The sequence below is a fragment of the Myotis brandtii genome, unplaced genomic scaffold (assembly GCF_000412655.1).
Source record: "Myotis brandtii unplaced genomic scaffold, ASM41265v1 scaffold165, whole genome shotgun sequence".
NCBI classification, from domain to species: domain Eukaryota; kingdom Metazoa; phylum Chordata; class Mammalia; order Chiroptera; family Vespertilionidae; genus Myotis; species Myotis brandtii.
The window spans coordinates 3175997-3194523 of record NW_005356042.1 but is presented as its reverse complement, the minus strand read 5'-3'; the positions used below and the strand labels follow the sequence as shown (position 1 = coordinate 3194523).

The 18527-nt window shown below is 47.5% G+C and overlaps 1 protein-coding gene across 1 annotated transcript in view; it reads left to right on the top strand.

The window, feature by feature from the left end:
• TDRD12 (tudor domain containing 12) overlaps positions 1 to 18527 on the top strand; it is an 85378-nt gene extending 66851 nt beyond the window's left edge. Inside the window, exons 21-30 of the mRNA XM_014536781.1 lie at positions 5508 to 5695; positions 6447 to 6657; positions 8535 to 8627; positions 10634 to 10806; positions 15679 to 15788; positions 16899 to 16959; positions 17054 to 17167; positions 17253 to 17406; positions 17489 to 17555; positions 18230 to 18527. Coding sequence (XP_014392267.1) covers positions 5508 to 5695; positions 6447 to 6657; positions 8535 to 8627; positions 10634 to 10806; positions 15679 to 15788; positions 16899 to 16959; positions 17054 to 17167; positions 17253 to 17406; positions 17489 to 17555; positions 18230 to 18321 — 1263 coding nt within the window. The 3' untranslated portion in view covers positions 18322 to 18527. The remainder of the gene's footprint in view (positions 1 to 5507; positions 5696 to 6446; positions 6658 to 8534; positions 8628 to 10633; positions 10807 to 15678; positions 15789 to 16898; positions 16960 to 17053; positions 17168 to 17252; positions 17407 to 17488; positions 17556 to 18229) is intronic.

Below are 18527 nucleotides of genomic sequence, written 5' to 3'. Positions count from 1 at the left end.
GAGGGGGATGGAGGTGGGAAGGGGCTGCACAGTCTTATTGTAGTTGAGTTTTGATTGCTGTTGGTGTCACTGGAGGAATTGACCTCCAGGCCAATTGGCTGTGAGGAGCAGCTGCATCCACAATGGGAGAGCTGCTGTGTAGGAGACACCCCTGTGGAGCAGGACTTGTTTCAGTGGGGCTTTGGTGCTCACTGAGTCTGCCCATTGAGTGTGTTGTGTTGTAATCTGGTATGGTCTGAAGCTGTCAACTGGTGGCCCTGACTCTGGGGCTTCCCAGGAGGTGCAAAGTCAGCCACTGCCTGGGGTCACCTGGCAGGAACTACAAAGAGATCTGCAGATGGCTGCTACTTGTATTGGGCTAGGAAGTGCCCAGGCAAAGCCTAGCTGTGAAGCAAGGCAGGCTGGTGCTAGTGCCAGGTCTTGGGCCTTTTATTGATAGGTTTGATGCCAGCTGTTGCTGCTTCCAGAGATTTTAACAAAGTCTGAAGCCTGAGCTAGGACAGGCCATTCATATGGAAAAGCTACTGCAAACAGGTTGGGTGGGGCTGCAAATTGGATGGGGTAGGGTCTCAGGGAATCACCAGGATGGATGAATAATATGGGCTATGCTGATAGAAACTCAGATATGGCTGCCAGTTAGCTCTGCTCTCGGGGAGGTCCCAGCACAGTGACAGTGACCCCTGCGAGCACCTCTGTCTGGGAGAAAGCTGACTCCAAGTTCCTGCCCTGATGCCAGACAGTCCATTTCCTCCCCAGATATCCTTGGATTGTCCCAAAGCTGCCATCCAGCGCTGGAGCTCAGAGGAAGCAGGACCATGTAAGTTTGTGTGCCGGCCCTTTAAGAGGAACATCTGGGACTCCAGTAGCATCCTTGTCACTCAGCCACAATCCCCACTGGTTTTTACAGCCTGAAGTTATAGGGACTTCTCTTCCCAGTTCTGGAACCCTGGGCTGGAGGTCTGGTATGGGGTTGGGACCCCCTACTTCTCACAGGAGGCCTTGACAATATCTCTCCCAATTAAAAAAAAGGCACACATGAGTGTGGGACCAGCCTTTTCTGCACCTCCAACTCCTGCTACCAATCTCAATGTATTTTCTTCTTTACTTCTCTAGTTGTAGGACTTTCATTCAGCCAGATTTCGGGCGGTTCTGAATGATGGTTGTTCTGTATTTTAGTTGTAATTTTGATGTAGTTGAGGGAGGCAGTGTGTACCAGCATTTACCTATGTTGCCGTCTTGGTTCTCTGATTGTATGTTTTCTTATTGTTTAGTTTTAAGTGTTTGTATATTTTGGATACCAGCCCTCTATCAGATATGTATTTTGCAAAAATTTTCTTCAAGTCTGTGGCTTGTCTTTTCATTCCCCTTAGAGTATTTTTTTGCAGAGCACAAGTTCTTAATTTTAATGAAGCCTAACATTCCAATTTTTTCTTTCATGGATTGTGCTTTTGGTGTTGCATACAGACTCATTGCCAAATCCAAGGTCACCTAGATTTTCTCCCTGTTATCTTCCTCATCTGCTTTTATATGGGGGTCCCTGGGGATACTTGGTCAGTTTTAATTGCAAATTGTTCCCCTGACTTTTTGGTTTGCTGTCTCATTAATCTGTCTTTATGTGGAGATTTAGGGATGATAAAAAAATATAACACTTGACTACTGCCATCTTCCCAGAACGCTTCTAACCAAGCCTCTTTTTTTTCAACCACCTGAGAATATGTATTTTTATTGATTTTTAGAGAGAGAGAAAGAGAGAGAGAAACATTGATATGAGAGATAAACATTGTTGTGAGAAACATTGGTCGGTTGCCCTCTGCAAGCACACTGACCGGGGACTGTGGAAGAGAGAGAGAGAGAGAAAGAGGAAGGGAGAGGGAGAGAGAGATAGAAACATCAATGATGAGAGAGAATCATCAATTGGCTGCTTCCCGCACACCTGGGGATTGAGCCCGCAACCTGGGCATGTGCTCTGACTGGGAATCGAACCATGACCTCCTGGTTCATAGATCAACACTCATCCACTGAGCCACGCTGGCTGGGCTAGTTTGTTCAGTTTTGATAAACATATATAATCATGTAACCAATACCACATCATGATATTAAAACTTCCATTACCCCAGTGAGGTCTCTCCTTTCCCCCTTGAAGTCACTCAGTCCTTTCTCCACTCCCCAACCCCTGGTAACCCCTGATCTGTAACTATCAGTTTGTCTTTACTAGAATTTCATATTAATGGACTCATACAGTATGTAGGCTTTTGTGTCTCATTTCTATCAGCTTAATTCTTTTGAGATTCATCTATGTTGCTCTATTTTATTGCTGAGTAGGATTCCATTTATATGGATTTATCATGGTTCGTTCACAAGTTGATGGACATTTGGGTGGTTTGTGTTTCTGGCTGCCATGTACATTAGTGTTTCAAGTGTTTTACACATTTTCATTTCTCTTGAGTAAGACCTTGGAGTGAAATTGCTGGGTCATATGATAAGTGGATATTTATAAGAAGCTGCATTCTCACCAGCACTGCATATGAGAATTCCGGTTGGTACAATCTCATCAATACTTGGTATTCTCAGTCTTTAATTTTTGCCACTCTGTTGCATTTGCACTGATATCTTATTTTGTATTTCCCTGGTGATAGAGAAGCTTGGACATCTTTTCACTGCTTATTGACTATTTGTATCTCTTCTTTTATGAACTCTCTGTTCAGAATTTATGTCCACTTTTAAAATTTAGGGTTTTCTTTTTGTTGAGTTAAGAATTCTTTATATATTCTGGATATCCTTTGTCAGATATATTGCAAATATTTTCTCCCACTTGAAAATCAAAACTCGGTTGAAGCATTGTCCTGTACACCAGAAGGTTGAGGGTTCGATTCTGTGTCAGGGCACATACCTAGGTTGTAGGTTTGATCCCCGGCCAGGGTGGGTATGGGAGGCAACCCATTGATGTTTCTCTTTCTCTTTCTTTCTCTCTCTCTCTCGCTCTCTCTCTCTCTCTGTCAAATCAATAAAATCATGTCCTAGCCCAGCCTGCATGGCTCAGTGGTTGAGCATCGACCTGGAAGTCACAAAGTCACAGTTCAGTTCCTCTTCAGGACATATGCCCAGGTTGCAGGCTCAATCGCCAGTGTGGGGCATGCAGAAGGCATCCGGTCAATGATTCTCTCTCATCATTGATGTTTCTATATCTCTCTCTTCCTCTTCCTTCCTCTCTGAAATCAATAAAATTGTATTTTAAAAAATCTTATCCTTGGTTGAGAATTTTTAAAAAACTTTATTTTCTAGTTGTTTTAGAAATACAATTGAGCCCTCGCTTGTTTGGCTCAGTGGATAGAGTGTCAGCCTGTGGACTGAAGGGTCCCAGGTTTGATTCCCATCAAGGGCACATGCCTGTGTTACAAGCTCGGTTCCCAGTAGGGGGCGTGCAGGAAGCAGCTGATCAATGGTTCTCTCTCATCATTGATGTTTCTATCTCTCTCTCCCTCTCCCTTCTTCTCTGAAATCAATAAAAATGTATTTAAAAAGAAAGTATTACAGATGTCTCCCTTAAAAAAAAACCACGCAATTGATTTTTTACCCTTACCTTGTATCCTGTGACCATAACAAACTGAGTTAGTTGTGTGCATAGGTACTGGGGAGAGTGGAATCAAAACAGGTGGGGGGTGGGGTGTCGAGAAGGGACCCTCCCGGGGTGACCAGACTGGGGAGGGGGTTCTGGCATATGGGACTTTCAGTGCTGAAAACAGGATGGTATGGGATAGATCAGGACAAGTTGATAACCCTACCCTGTCTGGAGGCCTCATGCTCTCCTTCTGTTGAGAGAGTCCAGTTCACAAGCTGCTTTTTTGCTGCCTCCTTTCTGCCAACCTGTGTCTTTGGATGTGCTAGTGACCTACAGCAGGGACTGCTGCACTGAGGCCGGCTCGGCCTGGACTTTGTTTACCCCGTGTGTGCTGAGGCCCCTCTCCTTGACCTAAAGCCTTCTTATTTGGGAAGTATGGGAGGAAGAAACGCTCCTCTTTATTCCTGTCGCTCTAAAACAATCACATTACCATTTTAGTATATTTTTTCCCATTTTTCTTTGTACATCTTTTAAAAAATTTTTGTTATTGATGTATGTATTGTGCCCTGCCCATTTCTCGTAACTTTTCTCATCCTCCGTACTGCCTCATGGTCACTGACTGCTGTCACCAAGTGGGCTAATGAATGGAATGCCAGGCCGATGGGGCCTCTAAACCATAGGGAAGAAGACTCCCTGGGAAAGGATTGTTGCCAAGCAGGAAGGGATGCTGAACTCCTGCCTGAGGTGGGGCAGGCTTGAGTAAGCACTGAGGGTTTATTGAGGCAGCTTTCTGCACGGGGGTGCTGGAGAATGGCTGGCTTGGGAACTGTGACTGACATGTTACCAGTCCTCTTTCTGCTGACATTCTAGTGGGGATGGTCCACAGTGGACAGGTGAGTAAGAAAGATGTGCTGTGAAGAGGATGAAATGTAGATATGCTGCTGTAAGGGTGCCAGGGGACAAGGGGCCCTTTGAAAATTATAGGCAGGGAGGGACTCTCTGAAGAGAGTCAACTGCATTGAGGGTCAGATAAGAAGGATCCAGCCATGGGAAGACCTGGGGAAGAATATTCCAGGCAGAGGAACCAGCATGTACAAAGGCCCCGAGGTAGGAGGTAATGTGGATTGTCTGTGGACAGCACGACTCACTGGCAGTGAGACTGGGAGAGGGGCAGGCAGTGAGGTTGGAGGGGCCGTAGAGGGGACCCCAGGCTGTCAGCTTGGTGAGGTCCGACACTCTTTTCAGTCACAAGGGGTGACCTCGCCCCTACCTTGCCTGCCCGCCTCTGAGTCAGCACTACCCTTTCCACCATTCCACCAAGTCACCAGTTCTCACTCCTGGGCAGCCAGGGCTCCTGCCTCAATGCACACTGTTTGCTCCTCTGTCTGGAATGCCTTCTCCACGCTCTTGCTACTGCATACGCATGCCAGCACTCCCCTCACACACCAGTGACCCCGCATACACTTGCCTGTGAAGAGTTGTCTTCCTGAGCACGCTCTGGCTGTGGCATCTCTGTCCATCTGAGAGTTGCTGAGGGTCCCTGCCGGACGTGGCTTCATCTGTTTGCCCAGTGCCTCACGCACAGTAGGCTCTTACTAAAATACCGCTCGTTATAGGAGCAAAGATCAGAAAGGGCTCAAGAGAAAGGGATGCTATTTTAAGAAGAGTTTTATAAAGTGCAGTTAAAAAGTAAATAAAGGGACACTTATGACTAATAATGCAATTTTAAAATAATGAGATTTACAAAAAAAAATCCGGTAGATTTAAAGTGAAGCTAATTCTTTGAGGGTAATGTTTTTGTTGTGTTTTGTTTGCTTGTTGGCTAGTTTTCCAGTTTATTCTTTTATTTCTGTTCATGTGCTTTGGGTTCTCAGGTCAGGTGCTGATTTTTGCAGATGGGGTTCTGGGTTTAGCTTAATTTTATTTCCTGGCTGTGTTTATGTTTCAGATAATACCCTTTTACATTTTGAATGCAACAAATTACTTTGGTCGTATAGTTGATAAACACGTGGATCTTTATGCAACTCTTAATGCTGAAATGAAGCAGTATTTTGAGGATTCCAGTAATAAAACAACCATTGAAAAGGTGGAGAAATTTGGATTATATGGATTAGCAGAGAAAACACTTTTTCACAGGTAGAATGTCTGTTATTTCATCTTGAAAAGTTATGAAGCATGAGGTAACTTTAACTGCTATTAAACCCCCATTTTAATTTCTGTCCGTTCGGCCCACTGTTCACGTGCTAGGCCTGCTGACTCCCAGGATGGTGGTGGCAGGGTCATGGCCCCCAGACCCTGGGCACAGTTCTACACCTGGGACTCATCTGGCCCCAGGCTCTTGAGCACAGAGCCTGGATGACTGTAGCGTTTATATACCGACAGTTATGGAGCCATCATTGTGTGCCAAGTACACGTACATCTTTAACGCAATTTTCACAAAGGATATGGCATTATTCCCATTTTACAGATCAGCATACTGAGCCTTGGCGAGGCTGTGTAATTCGTCTGAGGTCAGCTCAATAAGTGGCACAGTGTTCCAACCCAGGCAGTCTGACTCACATACCTGTTGGCACCTACATCCTTCGAATGCCACACCCTACTCCACTTGGTGATAACCTAGATTGAGAAACTTGAAACTTTTAATTTGCTACGTTAATTTTTAATGTGTTGTCAAATAAGGGATTTACTCTATTTATACTTAGGAATGCTTTAAATAAACCATTGCTAAGTGCTCTTGACAGCTCTAGGTATTTTATTCCTAGTATGGAGTAAAACCATGCAGCTCGGGGGTCTTCCTATATGTTTAGCACTTAATGGGTAAGTGGAGGCAAAGGTTATTTCCATTTTAGAATCTCTGTGTTAAACTGATGCCACTGTTGTTCTTCAGAGTTCAGGTGTTGGAGGTGAGCCAAAAAGCAGACACGTCGGCCCTCGATACTGTCCTTGTGAAGTTTATAGATGAAGGCAGGACTGGACCCGTCCCCAGAGATCAGCTGCTGCATCTCCCAGAAAACTTCCAGGCTCTGCCCCCCCAAGCCATGGAGTTCATTGTTTGTAGAGTGAAACCTGCTGACAATGAAATTGAATGGAATCCAAAAGTGAGAGTTATTTCAGCTTCTTATAGTTTGCTGACTTTTAGAATATACTTAACACAGAATGTACACAGAATCGAGGTTTATTTGAATCACGGTTTTGAGGCTGGGTAAATGCTTCCTGTTCCTGAGCAGAGAGAGCACAGTCTGCGTGGTCCCTGCAGGTGTGGGCTGGGCTGACGGCCACCTGCAGAGGCCCAGCTCTGAACAGGCACCCTGTTTGCCGGGGGCGGGCTGCCATCATCATCCTCAGCACTCACAGACTTAGAATTGGTGGGAAATGTGTGTCCTGATAAAGTACATTGGCTGTCAGCTTAAGGAGAAGAAACAGTGTAAGAACCTACAAAATGGATACCCTTGTCAGAGGGGGCACAGTTGCTGGCCACTTTCTGAGTGACCAGGTAATTCGTTGGGGTTGGGAGGATGGACAAGGAAAGAGAGAGTTCAGCAAAGCTCTCAAAGGAAGGAACATTTGTGTGGGCCCTTTGGGAGGAGTGACTAGGAAGTCACCAAGTAGACTGGATGAGGCAGTGAGGCCAAGAAAACAACATGGGCCAGGACAAGGGGCACGGAAGAGTGGTCCAGGGTGGGCTTCCGCGGCCTCCCAACACGGGCTGCAGAGGCTCTCGCCGCCTGGGAGAGGTCGCCAGACAGTCATCCCCAGAGCAGTGAGTCCTGTTCATAACTTCCCCTGGTTCTTCAGGGGAAGTTAAGTTTTGTATCCTCTGATTAGTAGGATATGAAATAAGCCATTGCAGTTGGCAAAGTAAAAACAGTTTGGGTTAAACACAAAGTTGCACGTTATCCAGGAAATACATAGGTGAATGCTTACACCATACAGGGTGAACACACAGTCTTTCTTAGAGAGTTTAGTAAAATAGACTGTTATTTATTAAATAGCAGTCTTTTCCTTCATGGAAAGTATTTGCTGATTGTCCACTGTGTGCTGGTGCCACATGTATTCTGGGGGTGTAGCCATTAGCGAGAAAGTCATGGCAAACATTTGGTCTGTCAGGATGATCGACCACAAGTATTTCTTGAAGAGGAGCCTTCTCTAGAAATGGGGGCGACATTCTCCTGTGCGTGTCCTTTCAGACAATTACAAAGTTCAGTGGAGGTGGAAATAATCCAATCACCACGAGCCAGCTCCCTCCCCGTCTGCTTTACTGGAGTCAACATGTGCCTGACAGGGCTCAGACAGGTCTCATCTGCTGGGCCTCTCGGGTCCTGGTACCGAGCAGCTCCGCGCGTGCCTGCCCCCCCGCACCTGCAGGAACGCCTACTGCACTCTCATTGAGCTTTCCAGGAAATAAACATCCATACCTTAACGACAGGTTGATGGTTAACAGAGGAGGTGGGGACACATGTCCACGGTAGGAAGCACGCAGTATTAGGAGTCCAGAGGCATGGACCTGTGCACTCAGCTTTAGCATCTGCCCTTTTGTTGTTGTTAATCTCACCTGAGGATATTTTTCCATTGATTTTCAGAGAAAGTGGAAGGGAGTGAGGGAGGAGGAGAGATGGGGGAGGAGAGAAAGAGAGAGAGAGATATCGATGTGACAGAGACACATTGGTTGGCTGCCTCCTGCACACACCCCATCCAGGGCCAGGATCGAGCCTGCAACCCAAGTACATGCCCTTGATCAGGAATTGCAGGCCAACTATCCTCTAAGCCACACCGGCCAGGGCTCACACCTGCCGGTATTCAACTCCACTGTTAGTTACTCTGGTCGATGAAAGGGGCACACGGGCCTCCATAACCTACTCCTGGGATGGCTGTGGGCGCTAATGAAATGCGTGGGAGTTTGTTGGAGAACCACATGGCATACACAGAACGAGGTCTTCTTAAAGCTTCACATAAACCACTTCAGTGTGTTTTTCAGGTCACGAGGTACATTCATCATAAAGTCACTGGAAAACTGCATGATGCCAAAGTGGTATTTGCTTTAGGAAATACAGTTTGGATTGATCCAATGGTAAGTACGCAGTTTCCTTAAAAACAAACGTGTGTTTGAATGGGCCTCTCAAATAGTCCACATTATTCTAACCTGTTGCTTTGAGTAACTTTTGTCTCACATGAATGGAGGCTTATTTAGGACTCTGAGTTAGGAGGAGTTTTTTTCATGTTACTTGGGTAATAGTTTGAGTGTGGGGTTTTTGTTTAAAGGAATCTTTTGCATTGTCTCCCAGTGCTAACAGGCATGTGTGTGTACACACACACTCACACACACACACAACCAAGACAAGCTTCATGAAATTGTCCTTACTATGTGACAGTCTCTAATGTTTACAGTGCTGCCTATTCCACTTTTTTACGTGTTGGTTGTGCACTGTTAGGTCGGTTTCACAGTCCTCTGTCCCCACAGGTGGGGAGGCCTGGGGTCAGTGACTGCCCTCCGTCTAGTTGTAAATGAGCTTAAAGTCCCGACCCGTGATTGGTAGTGCGGGGAGTTCCAGTCCGTGGGCTTTCAAAAATAGGTTTTATTATGTTCATAGTTTTTTATCTCATTCATTCACTAAATATTGATTGAGTACCTACTGTGTGCTAGGTAGGACCTGTATGGGACACTTGAGTTTCATTTGTGAACAGAGACTCCTATGCTGTGAGCTGATGTGGGGGAGGGTGGTGACCGTGGGATGAGGCCATGTAAATAGGGTCTCAGTGCATCCCCTCTGACACGGGCACCATCTCCTCTCCCTGGCCCCAGGAACTCTACTTTTCAAGTCAAAGTTTTCTCTATTACTGATTATTGATAAAATGTAAAGGAATTCATTTTTAAAAAATATATTTTATTGATTTTTTACAAAGAGGAAGGGAGAGGGATAGAGAGTTAGAAACATCGATGAGAGAAACATCGATCAGCTGCCTCCTGCACACTTCCTACTGGGGATGTACCTGCAACCAAGGTACATTCCCTTGACCAGAATCGAACCTGGGACCCTTGAGTCCGCAGGCCAACACTCTATCCATTGAGCCAAACCAGTTAGGGCTAAAGGAATTAATTTTGTAAAAACTTCTGCTGGAGGTTATTTTTGTAAGATTGGAAATGCCTTAAAACTTTAAAAGGAATTTGGATTGGGTATGAGATTTAAGAGTAAGAGGATAAATGATTTTTAGAAGTGAAGGTAGAGATTACTAGTTGATACTGTAATAGTCAATATTGTGGTTCTTTATTGGAGAAAAATGGAAACTTCATCAAGCAGCAATTTTTAAAGCTATAGCTAAGAGAATAAAACAAAAAAGAAGAAGAACCCCCTCCCCACCCCTGGCAAATATGCTTAGGCAGCTCTAAAGTGTAGCAGTGGCCGGGCTCGCTGGGGGAGACAGACCACGCCTGCTGCCTTCTCCACTCGACCAGCTGGCTCTCCACTGTGGGAGAGGAACACCCGTCCCAGATGGGACACATCCCCAGGGGTCGCTAGGAAGGTGCCTCAGGCAGTGCCAGCACGCCATGAAAGGGATGCCCAGTCCTGGTGTGCATCTCCGATCAACAGGAATCAACTAGTTTTGTGTCAGTTGAAATGGGTGAGAATGTTTTGGTTGCAGAAGAGATAGTGGAGGAAACTGTCCAGAACACAGGACTCAGGGCTTTGGCGGAGAGCCTTTCTGGGCACCTGGAGACCAGGGTCTTCCTTGTGGAGAGAGGTCAAAGTACCGGAGCAAAAATCAGAAAAACCTAAGACTGTTGTGGGTGGTTACAGCATCGCAGATTGGTCTCGTCTGGGCTTCCATGCCAGGATTCGGTCTTGCCCTGACCCAGAGCTGGTGGTGTTTGTGCGGTGTGGGACTGGGCTCTGGGAGATTCCCGTGGGACTCGGTTATGAAATGATCGGCTGTGAGTGGAGGCCCTTGCACACGGTGGCATGCGCCCAAGGGCATCACACCTTACAGAGCTGGATGGAGAGGCCGCGTGAGCGTGCTTGTGATTCATTTAAAGTTCAAAGTTTGATTCTGCAAATGTATTTTTTTCTTTGATTCAAGGTGCACATTACAAAACTTTTAAATTTGAAAACTTCTGTCATTGATTACAATGTTCGAGCTGAAATTTTGTCAATGGGAATGGGCATTGATAATCCAGAACATATAGAACAACTGAAAAAATTGTACGAAGGAGCTAAAATACAAACTGTTGAAGAAAGCCGAAGCCAAACACTGTAAGTGGATTTTTGTCTCTCTTTTGGGAGAGCTGTTTTGTGGAAATCTAACTTACAAGCGTTACAGACATTTTTTGAAAGTAGACAGTTTAATGAGTTTCCCTGTTTTTATCACTCAGCTTCAGTAGTTACTTTTGGGAATCTTTTTTTAACCAGACCTCAGCCTTCACTTTTGTTTTTGTGGAGTGATAAAACAGATCCCAGATGTATTATTTCACTGTGTGTCTCTTATGGAATGAGTTTTTATTAGCTTTTTACTGACAGCACGCAGACAGAAAAGCGCACGTGTTGTAAATGTCGTTTGGTAGGTTTTCTGAGCAAGAAACCAGCCCCAGATCAGAAACAGGACATGACTCAGACCAGCTCCTCCCTTCCAGGGCAGCACTGGGTTTGAACTCTGAGCGGAATCATGCAGTGTGTCTCTCTTAAGTCTAGCTCTTTAGCTCAGCGTTATTTGTGAAACTCATTCATGTTGTGCATGCAGCTGTAGGCCTGACATTCCCATTGCTGAATTATATCCCATTGTATGAACGTACCATAATTACCCATTCTACTGTTGGTGGGAGAAATGTCCAGTGCTGGGCTACTTCGGGTGGTACTTTAACCATTCTCCTGCCTGTGTTTTGGTGCACTTATGAATGTATTTCTGATAGAATAGAATTGCTGAGTCAAGCTAGAGCTACTGCCCCACAGTTTTCCACATTGGTTGCACCAGTCTGTACTTCTCCCAGCAGTGTGAGGGACTCGCAACCCCCAAAGCGGGAGGATGATAGCGTGTGTTACCAAAGGACTCAAATCAAGAACGCCTTCCAATCAGGATGAAAATTGCAGACACCTGTAGAAAACTGAGCAAAAAACTTGAAACTTCACAGTGTCCAGCTAATTAATTGTCTAATGATTAATATATGAAAAGATTCTTAAACTCATTAGCCATCAGGGAAATGCAGATTAAAAACACAGTGCAGTCATACCACTACATATTCACCAGAAATGAAAGAAAATACCGTGTTGGCAAGGATGTGGAACAAAAGGCTTTTAAAAACTTGACTGGTGTGCTATTATTACATCTAACAAAATTATTAGTAATTTTTAAAATTGCATGTGTTTTTTTTACTGTGTTAACACAGACATAACAGAATTTCTCATTTTGTTGTATTTTAATTGCACTAAAATATACATAAAAATTTGTCATTGTAACTGTAAGTGTAAAATCCAGTGGCATTAGTTACATTCACAGTGTTGTGTAACCACCACCACTGTCCATCTCTTGACCTTTTACATGACCCCAAACAGAAACTGTACATCAAACAATAATTCTTTTCTCCCGCCCCCAGTCGCTGGTAACCTCCATTCTGCTTTCTGTCTCTAGTAGTTTACCTGTTCCGGTACTGCATACAATGTTTGTCTTTTTGTGACTGGCTTATTCCACTTGGCATAATGTTTTCAAGGCTCAACCATATTGTAGCATGTATCAGAATTTCAGTCCTTTTTGAGGCTAAAAATATTCCATTGTATGGATAGACCACACTTTGTGTATCTATTAATGTTCATGGACGTATGGCTGTATGAATCGTGCCGCTGAGAACATGCTTTAGGGATATCTGTTCACACCCCTGCTTTCGGTTCTTGTGTATATTCCCAGAAGTGGACTTGCTGGATCATGGGGTAATTCTGTGTTTGTTTTTTTGGACTGCCAAAGTGTTTCCCACGGCAGCTGCACCACTTTACATTCCCACTAGCAGTGCACGAAAATTCCCACTTTCTCCACAGCCTCGCCTAGAAATCAGCCCGAGGTCACGTTCAAGGTCGTCTCAGGACTTTTCTGAGCACGCGTCTTGCCTCAGCACGTGCGTGGCTTTCTGCACCCTTCCCTGACCCCCGCAAGGTGCTGCTGCTGAATGTCCTAGTTTCCCAGTGAGTCTCTCCCAGGTTCTCCTCTGGGCCGTCAGTGGTCTGTTGCGGGTTTCCATGCCTAGTCCCTGCCCCGGGCATCTGTGGTGTCAGCTTTTCCAAACTGCCCACTGCTTTCCTGCCTGTGTGCCAAGATGTGTGAAGCAAACAGGCATAGTGCCTGCGTCCCTCGGTGTCTCCCCAGACACCTCAGAATGGCCTGCAGAGAGTTTGCAAGGGGCCGCTCTGCGCCCTCTGGTTTGAGGGGGAACAGGAATAAGCTGCTGCCACTCAAGCCCGCCAGGCCCTGGGTGTGGGGCAAAGACAAGTGGACACACAGAGCCTGCCTCCCCTTTCGGAGCTGGCTGTTTCCTGACTGGGCTTTGTTGGCTGCTGTAAACCTTTCACTTTCCAGAGCTCCTGCACAGTCGGTTCAGGCAGCTTCTGGTGGTCCTCGCAGTGTTTCTGATGGGAAATGGTGGGAACTCGGGGCTTCCTGGTTTGCCGTTTTGGTAGCAAGATGCTGGAATATTTCTTCAGTCCAACTTTGTTTCAGTTTACCCAACTAGCAGATAAATACTTTCAATTAAAGTTGCCATTAGGTAGAGTGGAAGTTTTAGAATTCATTCATTCAGTAAATATTGAGTGTCAACTGGAGATACAGTAGATACAGTAGTGAACCAAACAGGTGGGTCAGGTGGTGACAAGTGAAGGGAAGCAAATCAACACAGAAAGGCACGTAGGGAACCTTGGGGCCAAGAAGGTGGGCGGTGACACGGGAGGGGCCCGATGCAGGCAGGCAGCTGAGGGAGGACAGGGACAGCGTGGCCCCGGCACAGGGAGGAGGACGGTGACTAGAGCAGCACCTGAGGGAGACGCAGGAGCGGAGTGGGAGCGGTCCTGGGCCAGATCTTGTCCCTGTGGCCGCGGCAGGGTGTGGGCTCCACTCTGAGGAGGTGGAACCATGCGAGGGTTTTGAGCAGAGAAATCACGTAGTGAAAAGATCCTTGGCTTCTGTGTTGAGAATAGGCTGGAGCGGGGGACGCAGGCTGTGCCCAGCTGCGGGCAGGATGGCGGTGGCGGTGGCCTGCGCTGCGCTGGTTTTGTGGGGGTGCTGAGAAGGAGCTGGTTTCTTTTTTTTTTTTAAATATATTCTATTGATTTTTTACAGAGAGGAAGGGAGAGAGATAGAGAGTTAGAAACATCGATGATGTTTTCCAGGAGCAGCTGGCCTGTTGGAGAGGAGGAGACACCGCGTTGCTTTTAGACCTATTCCGTGTCATGAGGTTGAAAGTATGAGCCTAGAACGCAGGAAGCCCTGGGGAAGGCTCTGGGCTCCAGGTTGGAGGAGAGTTGAAACTTGGTGTGTGTGAGGAAACTTTGTGTGTGAGAGGAGGAAGGGACACCCCACAGCTGAGGGTCTAATGAAGGAGGTAGAGCCGTGGTGGAAGAAGAGAGTGAGCGATGGAGGGCCGGTGTTGCACCCCTGAGAGAGGGTGAGGCCTGAGGAGGGTCCCTGCCCGGTCCTGGTGGGTGGACATGGGGCACTGCTCTCCGCTGTTTGGGCAGTGCCGCGCCGCAGGCTTCATGCATGTCAGTCAAGTCCCCTGGAGACACACGCACGTCCCTACCCCAAAGGTGTGCGTGTGTGTGTGTACACGGGTATACACAGGTGTACACATGGTGCATTGGTTTGCTCCTTTAGGCTTGACTTCTCAAAGGATGCACACAAAATGCATTTCATAGTCACCACGAGGAAGGAGTTTGGGTGGCTGGGCAATAGGGTGGAGAGTCACTGTGTAGACTTTTTTATTAAACCACATGAATGTGGTTACCTGCTCAAAAAACCAAAAGAGAAACACAATTTAAAAACTTTAGAGAAAGGAGGCTGCCCTCTAATCTCTGGTTTTATTAAGTACAATAAAGTAAGGGGCAGGAAAGTGAATTCAGTAGGTTTCCTCTGTTTAAACATGCCCGTGTGTGTATGTGAGAGAGAGAGAGATAGAGATAGAAAGATCAGATATTTGCTTTTATATGCAAAGACTTTCTAGAAGCAGACCCAAGCTTGTCAGAGGAGCTGAGGGATCGGGGGGGGGGGGGGGGGGGGGGGGGGGGGGGGGGGGGGGGGGGGGGGGGGGGGGGGGGGGGGGGGGGGGGGGGGGGGGGGGGGGGGGGGGGGGGGGGGGGGGGGGGGGGGGGGGGGGGGGGGGGGGGGGGGGGGGGGGGGGGGGGGGGGGGGGGGGGGGGGGGGGGGGGGGGGGGGGGGGGGGGGGGGGGGGGGGGGGGGGGGGGGGGGGGGGGGGGGGGGGGGGGGGGGGGGGGGGGGGGGGGGGGGGGGGGGGGGGGGGGGGGGGGGGGGGGGGGGGGGGGGGGGGGGGGGGGGGGGGGGGGGGGGGGGGGGGGGGGGGGGGGGGGGGGGGGGGGGGGGGGGGGGGGGGGGGGGGGGGGGGGGGGGGGGGGGGGGGGGGGGGGGGGGGGGGGGGGGGGGGGGGGGGGGGGGGGGGGGGGGGGGGGGGGGGGGGGGGGGGGGGGGGGGGGGGGGGGGGGGGGGGGGGGGGGGGGGGGGGGGGGGGGGGGGGGGGGGGGGGGGGGGGGGGGGGGGGGGGGGGGGGGGGGGGGGGGGGGGGGGGGGCGCAGGGAGAGATGGCTTTTACTCTGCCCTTTTATCCTCCTTAAAGTGTAGGGCAGTATGTTATTCTCAAGTTGAATGATTGGACAGGGAACTTACTTTGGCAAATGAGTTGCTGCATTTATCTGAAAATATGTATCAGTCATCTGCTCTGTGCTTGATGCCAGGCCCACAGAGTAAGCAGAGCTGGCTGCCCTGGGGCGTCCGTAAAGGAGCCGTAAGCTCAGCATGCGTGTGGCTCGCGGGAGTGGGCACAGCATGGCCATTGGTCGCCTGCCTGCCTTCTGGCTGGGAAGTCCCTGCAGAGCCAGGTTCGCCTGTCTCCTCGGATTAACGTTGCCTGTTCTGTCCAGGGTGCCGTCGTCTACAGAAGAGGCTGCCTGTCTGCAGAGCACACGGCCAGAGGACGGGGCTTTGGAAAGAGGTGCCGACTCCGGAACGAACTCAGGAAACCGGAAGCATGGTTGGTTACTTAAAGGGTGGTTAGTACAACCACTCTGAGAGGTGTTCTGCTGTGCAGGCTCTCCACTTTACATGGATTAGAGAGAGGGGATTGCCCAGCGTCCTATTTTTGACAATTTGGCTTCCAGTAGTTTTTTTGGTAACTTTTTCACTTTTTATTGTTTGAGGTATAATGTTCATTCAGTAAGTGCACACCGCTCATGAGATATTTTTACACGTGTATATGTCCAGTAACCAGGCCAAGAACGTGTCCAGAACCCCGAAGTCTCCCTTAGGCACTTCCCTGTCTGGAACCTTACCCAGTAACCGCTGTTCTGACTTCTGTCACCATCAGTTTTGCCGAAGCACATAGTATACACTCTTGTGGCTTCTTCATTCAGCGTATGTCTGCGAAATTCATCTAGATAAATGTGTAGCAGGTGCATTTTTTATTGCTGAGATTTTTCTATGCTGTGAATATGCCAGTTTATCAGTTCACCTATTGGTCGATGATGTTTTTTTTAATAATTCTTTATTGTTGAAAGTATTACATAAGTCCCCCTTTTTCCCCCATTGACTCCCTCCAGCCCACCCCTGCCCCCCACCCCAGGCCCTCACTGCCCCATGGTCTGTGTTGTTTTCAGTTTTTGATTATTGTTATTCAAGCTGCTATGGACAGTCTTTGGATGGAAGCTTCATTTTAGATGGAGAAGTTTCGTAGCTTTGTTTTAGAAAGTGTTATGCTTAGTATTGTTCCTTGAGTGTCCTGCCTACTGTTGTGGAAGTCACCTTAGCGGGTCCGAGCAGGTGAAGACAGCGGAGGAGCCTGAACACGTGTGTCCTGCAGCCACCGGCTGTAATGTGGGTGCTTTTCAGAGAGTAGCCTTAGTTTCCCAGTTGTTTAATTGTACCATTTGTCAAAGCCTGTTTTCATTAGTTTTATTAAGTGCTGTGCATTTTAGTTTTTTCCTAATTATTCTTTGCAAGTGTATACTTAGGTTACTATGAAATTTATGCTCTTAGAGAGTACTTCCTCGGCTTAACGTTGCATAAAATGCAAAGTAAGTACATATGTGTTTACATTATGGGTTGCATATAAGTAACCTGTGGGGAAATGTGACCTTTTGTACAGAAGCTTCACCTGGAAACACTGGAGATGCTTCTGTGAACAGAACTATGGAGCCTCTGCAAAGGTTCCGCAGGCCCGCCCGAGGTCCGCTCTCCGTCCGCTCTCCGTCCTCACCTGGCAAGTGGTGGTGAGATGTCAGCCCCTTTCTTTTCCTCCAGCTTCCACCCACCAATAAAATGGTTCCAAAAAGACGATGTGGTCATATTGAAGATAAGAATAAGGAATGTAAAAGATTACAAGTGCAAATATTTTAGAGATAGAGTCATTTTCAGGTAGGTTTATGTAAATCGTATAAAGTAAAATAGAAATAATCCCCAACATTTTAAAAAACTGACTCTTTTCTTTTTGTAAACCTAGTGCCTGGGTAGGAGAAAAATTTTACTTGGCTGATTTGGAGTTGCAGGCCAACATAATAAAGGACGATTGCAAGTGCATAATTAAAAATGAGGAACCTATAATCACTCTTGCAAAAGAGAGAAGGGAATCTTGGTGTAGCTTACTCAGACAGAAGGTGAGTTGAAATGAACTGGCTGGTCTTAACAACCTGAGCGTGTTTTATTTTCTCACTTAATGTAAACTATTTTCTTGTACAGAATCCTAATGTGGCTTTCGATTTTGATCACTGGGAAGAATGTGAAGAGGAGAGCCATTTCTCCAAGGGTAAGAGGGGATGTCCCGTCCCTAGAGAGAGGGTAGGTCCTGAGTGCCACGGGGTGGACATAGCCACTCAGCTGATCTTAGGAATGTGTGGCCTTTGGGGAAATGGGTGATTCCTGTAAAGCCCTTAGGAATCAGTTTTCTTCCTGTGGTTGATCTTGATGCTACATGTTCCAGCTTGAGGAGCTATCCATTCTTGGTTATAAACATGCCTTTTTATTATTATTATTAAATATACTTTTATTGATTTCAAGGAGGAAGGGAGAGGAAGAGAGAGGTAGAAACATCAGTGATGAGAGGGAATCATTGATTGGCTGCCTCTTGCATGTTGGACCAAGCCCGCAACCCAAGCATGTGCCCTTGACCGGAATCGAACCTGGGACCCTTTCGTCCGCAGGCCGATGCTCTATCCGCTAAGCCAAACCGGCTAGGGCAACATACCTTCTTATAACACTTTTACAGGTAGTTTTCCTAGGAGAAAATTTTATTTATAAGCAAGCGAACTTTACCTGCTCGTTTCCTGCCCAAAATAATGAAATTATAAAATAAGTTGTATAATAGATAGAGGTAGAGCCCAAGAGACTTTTTCTACATTGACCAAAATAATGGGAGGGGAAAAGATTTGCTAATTAGTTCTTAGTTAACATATGTTTTAAACTAATATCCGACTCTTTTAGTTGTAACATCTAAAAACCTGTCCTGCAAAGTGGCAGAGGTGATGGAGAGCAGTGACCAGACTTCAGAGGATGAGGAGACCGAGAGCGACTGAGCGTGTGGGCCCGATCCTGAGGCGGACAGGGGGTCACCGAGTGACTGGACGTTAGAGAACAGCAGTCACCTTCAAACCTTTTTATTACTAGGGGTCATCTGGTGGCACTGGGATTGGTAATGGTGAGAAATTCTGAATCTATTTAAAAATGGGCTGAGGCCCAGGCCTGGTAGCTCAGTTGGTTAGAGCGTCGTCCCTATATGCCA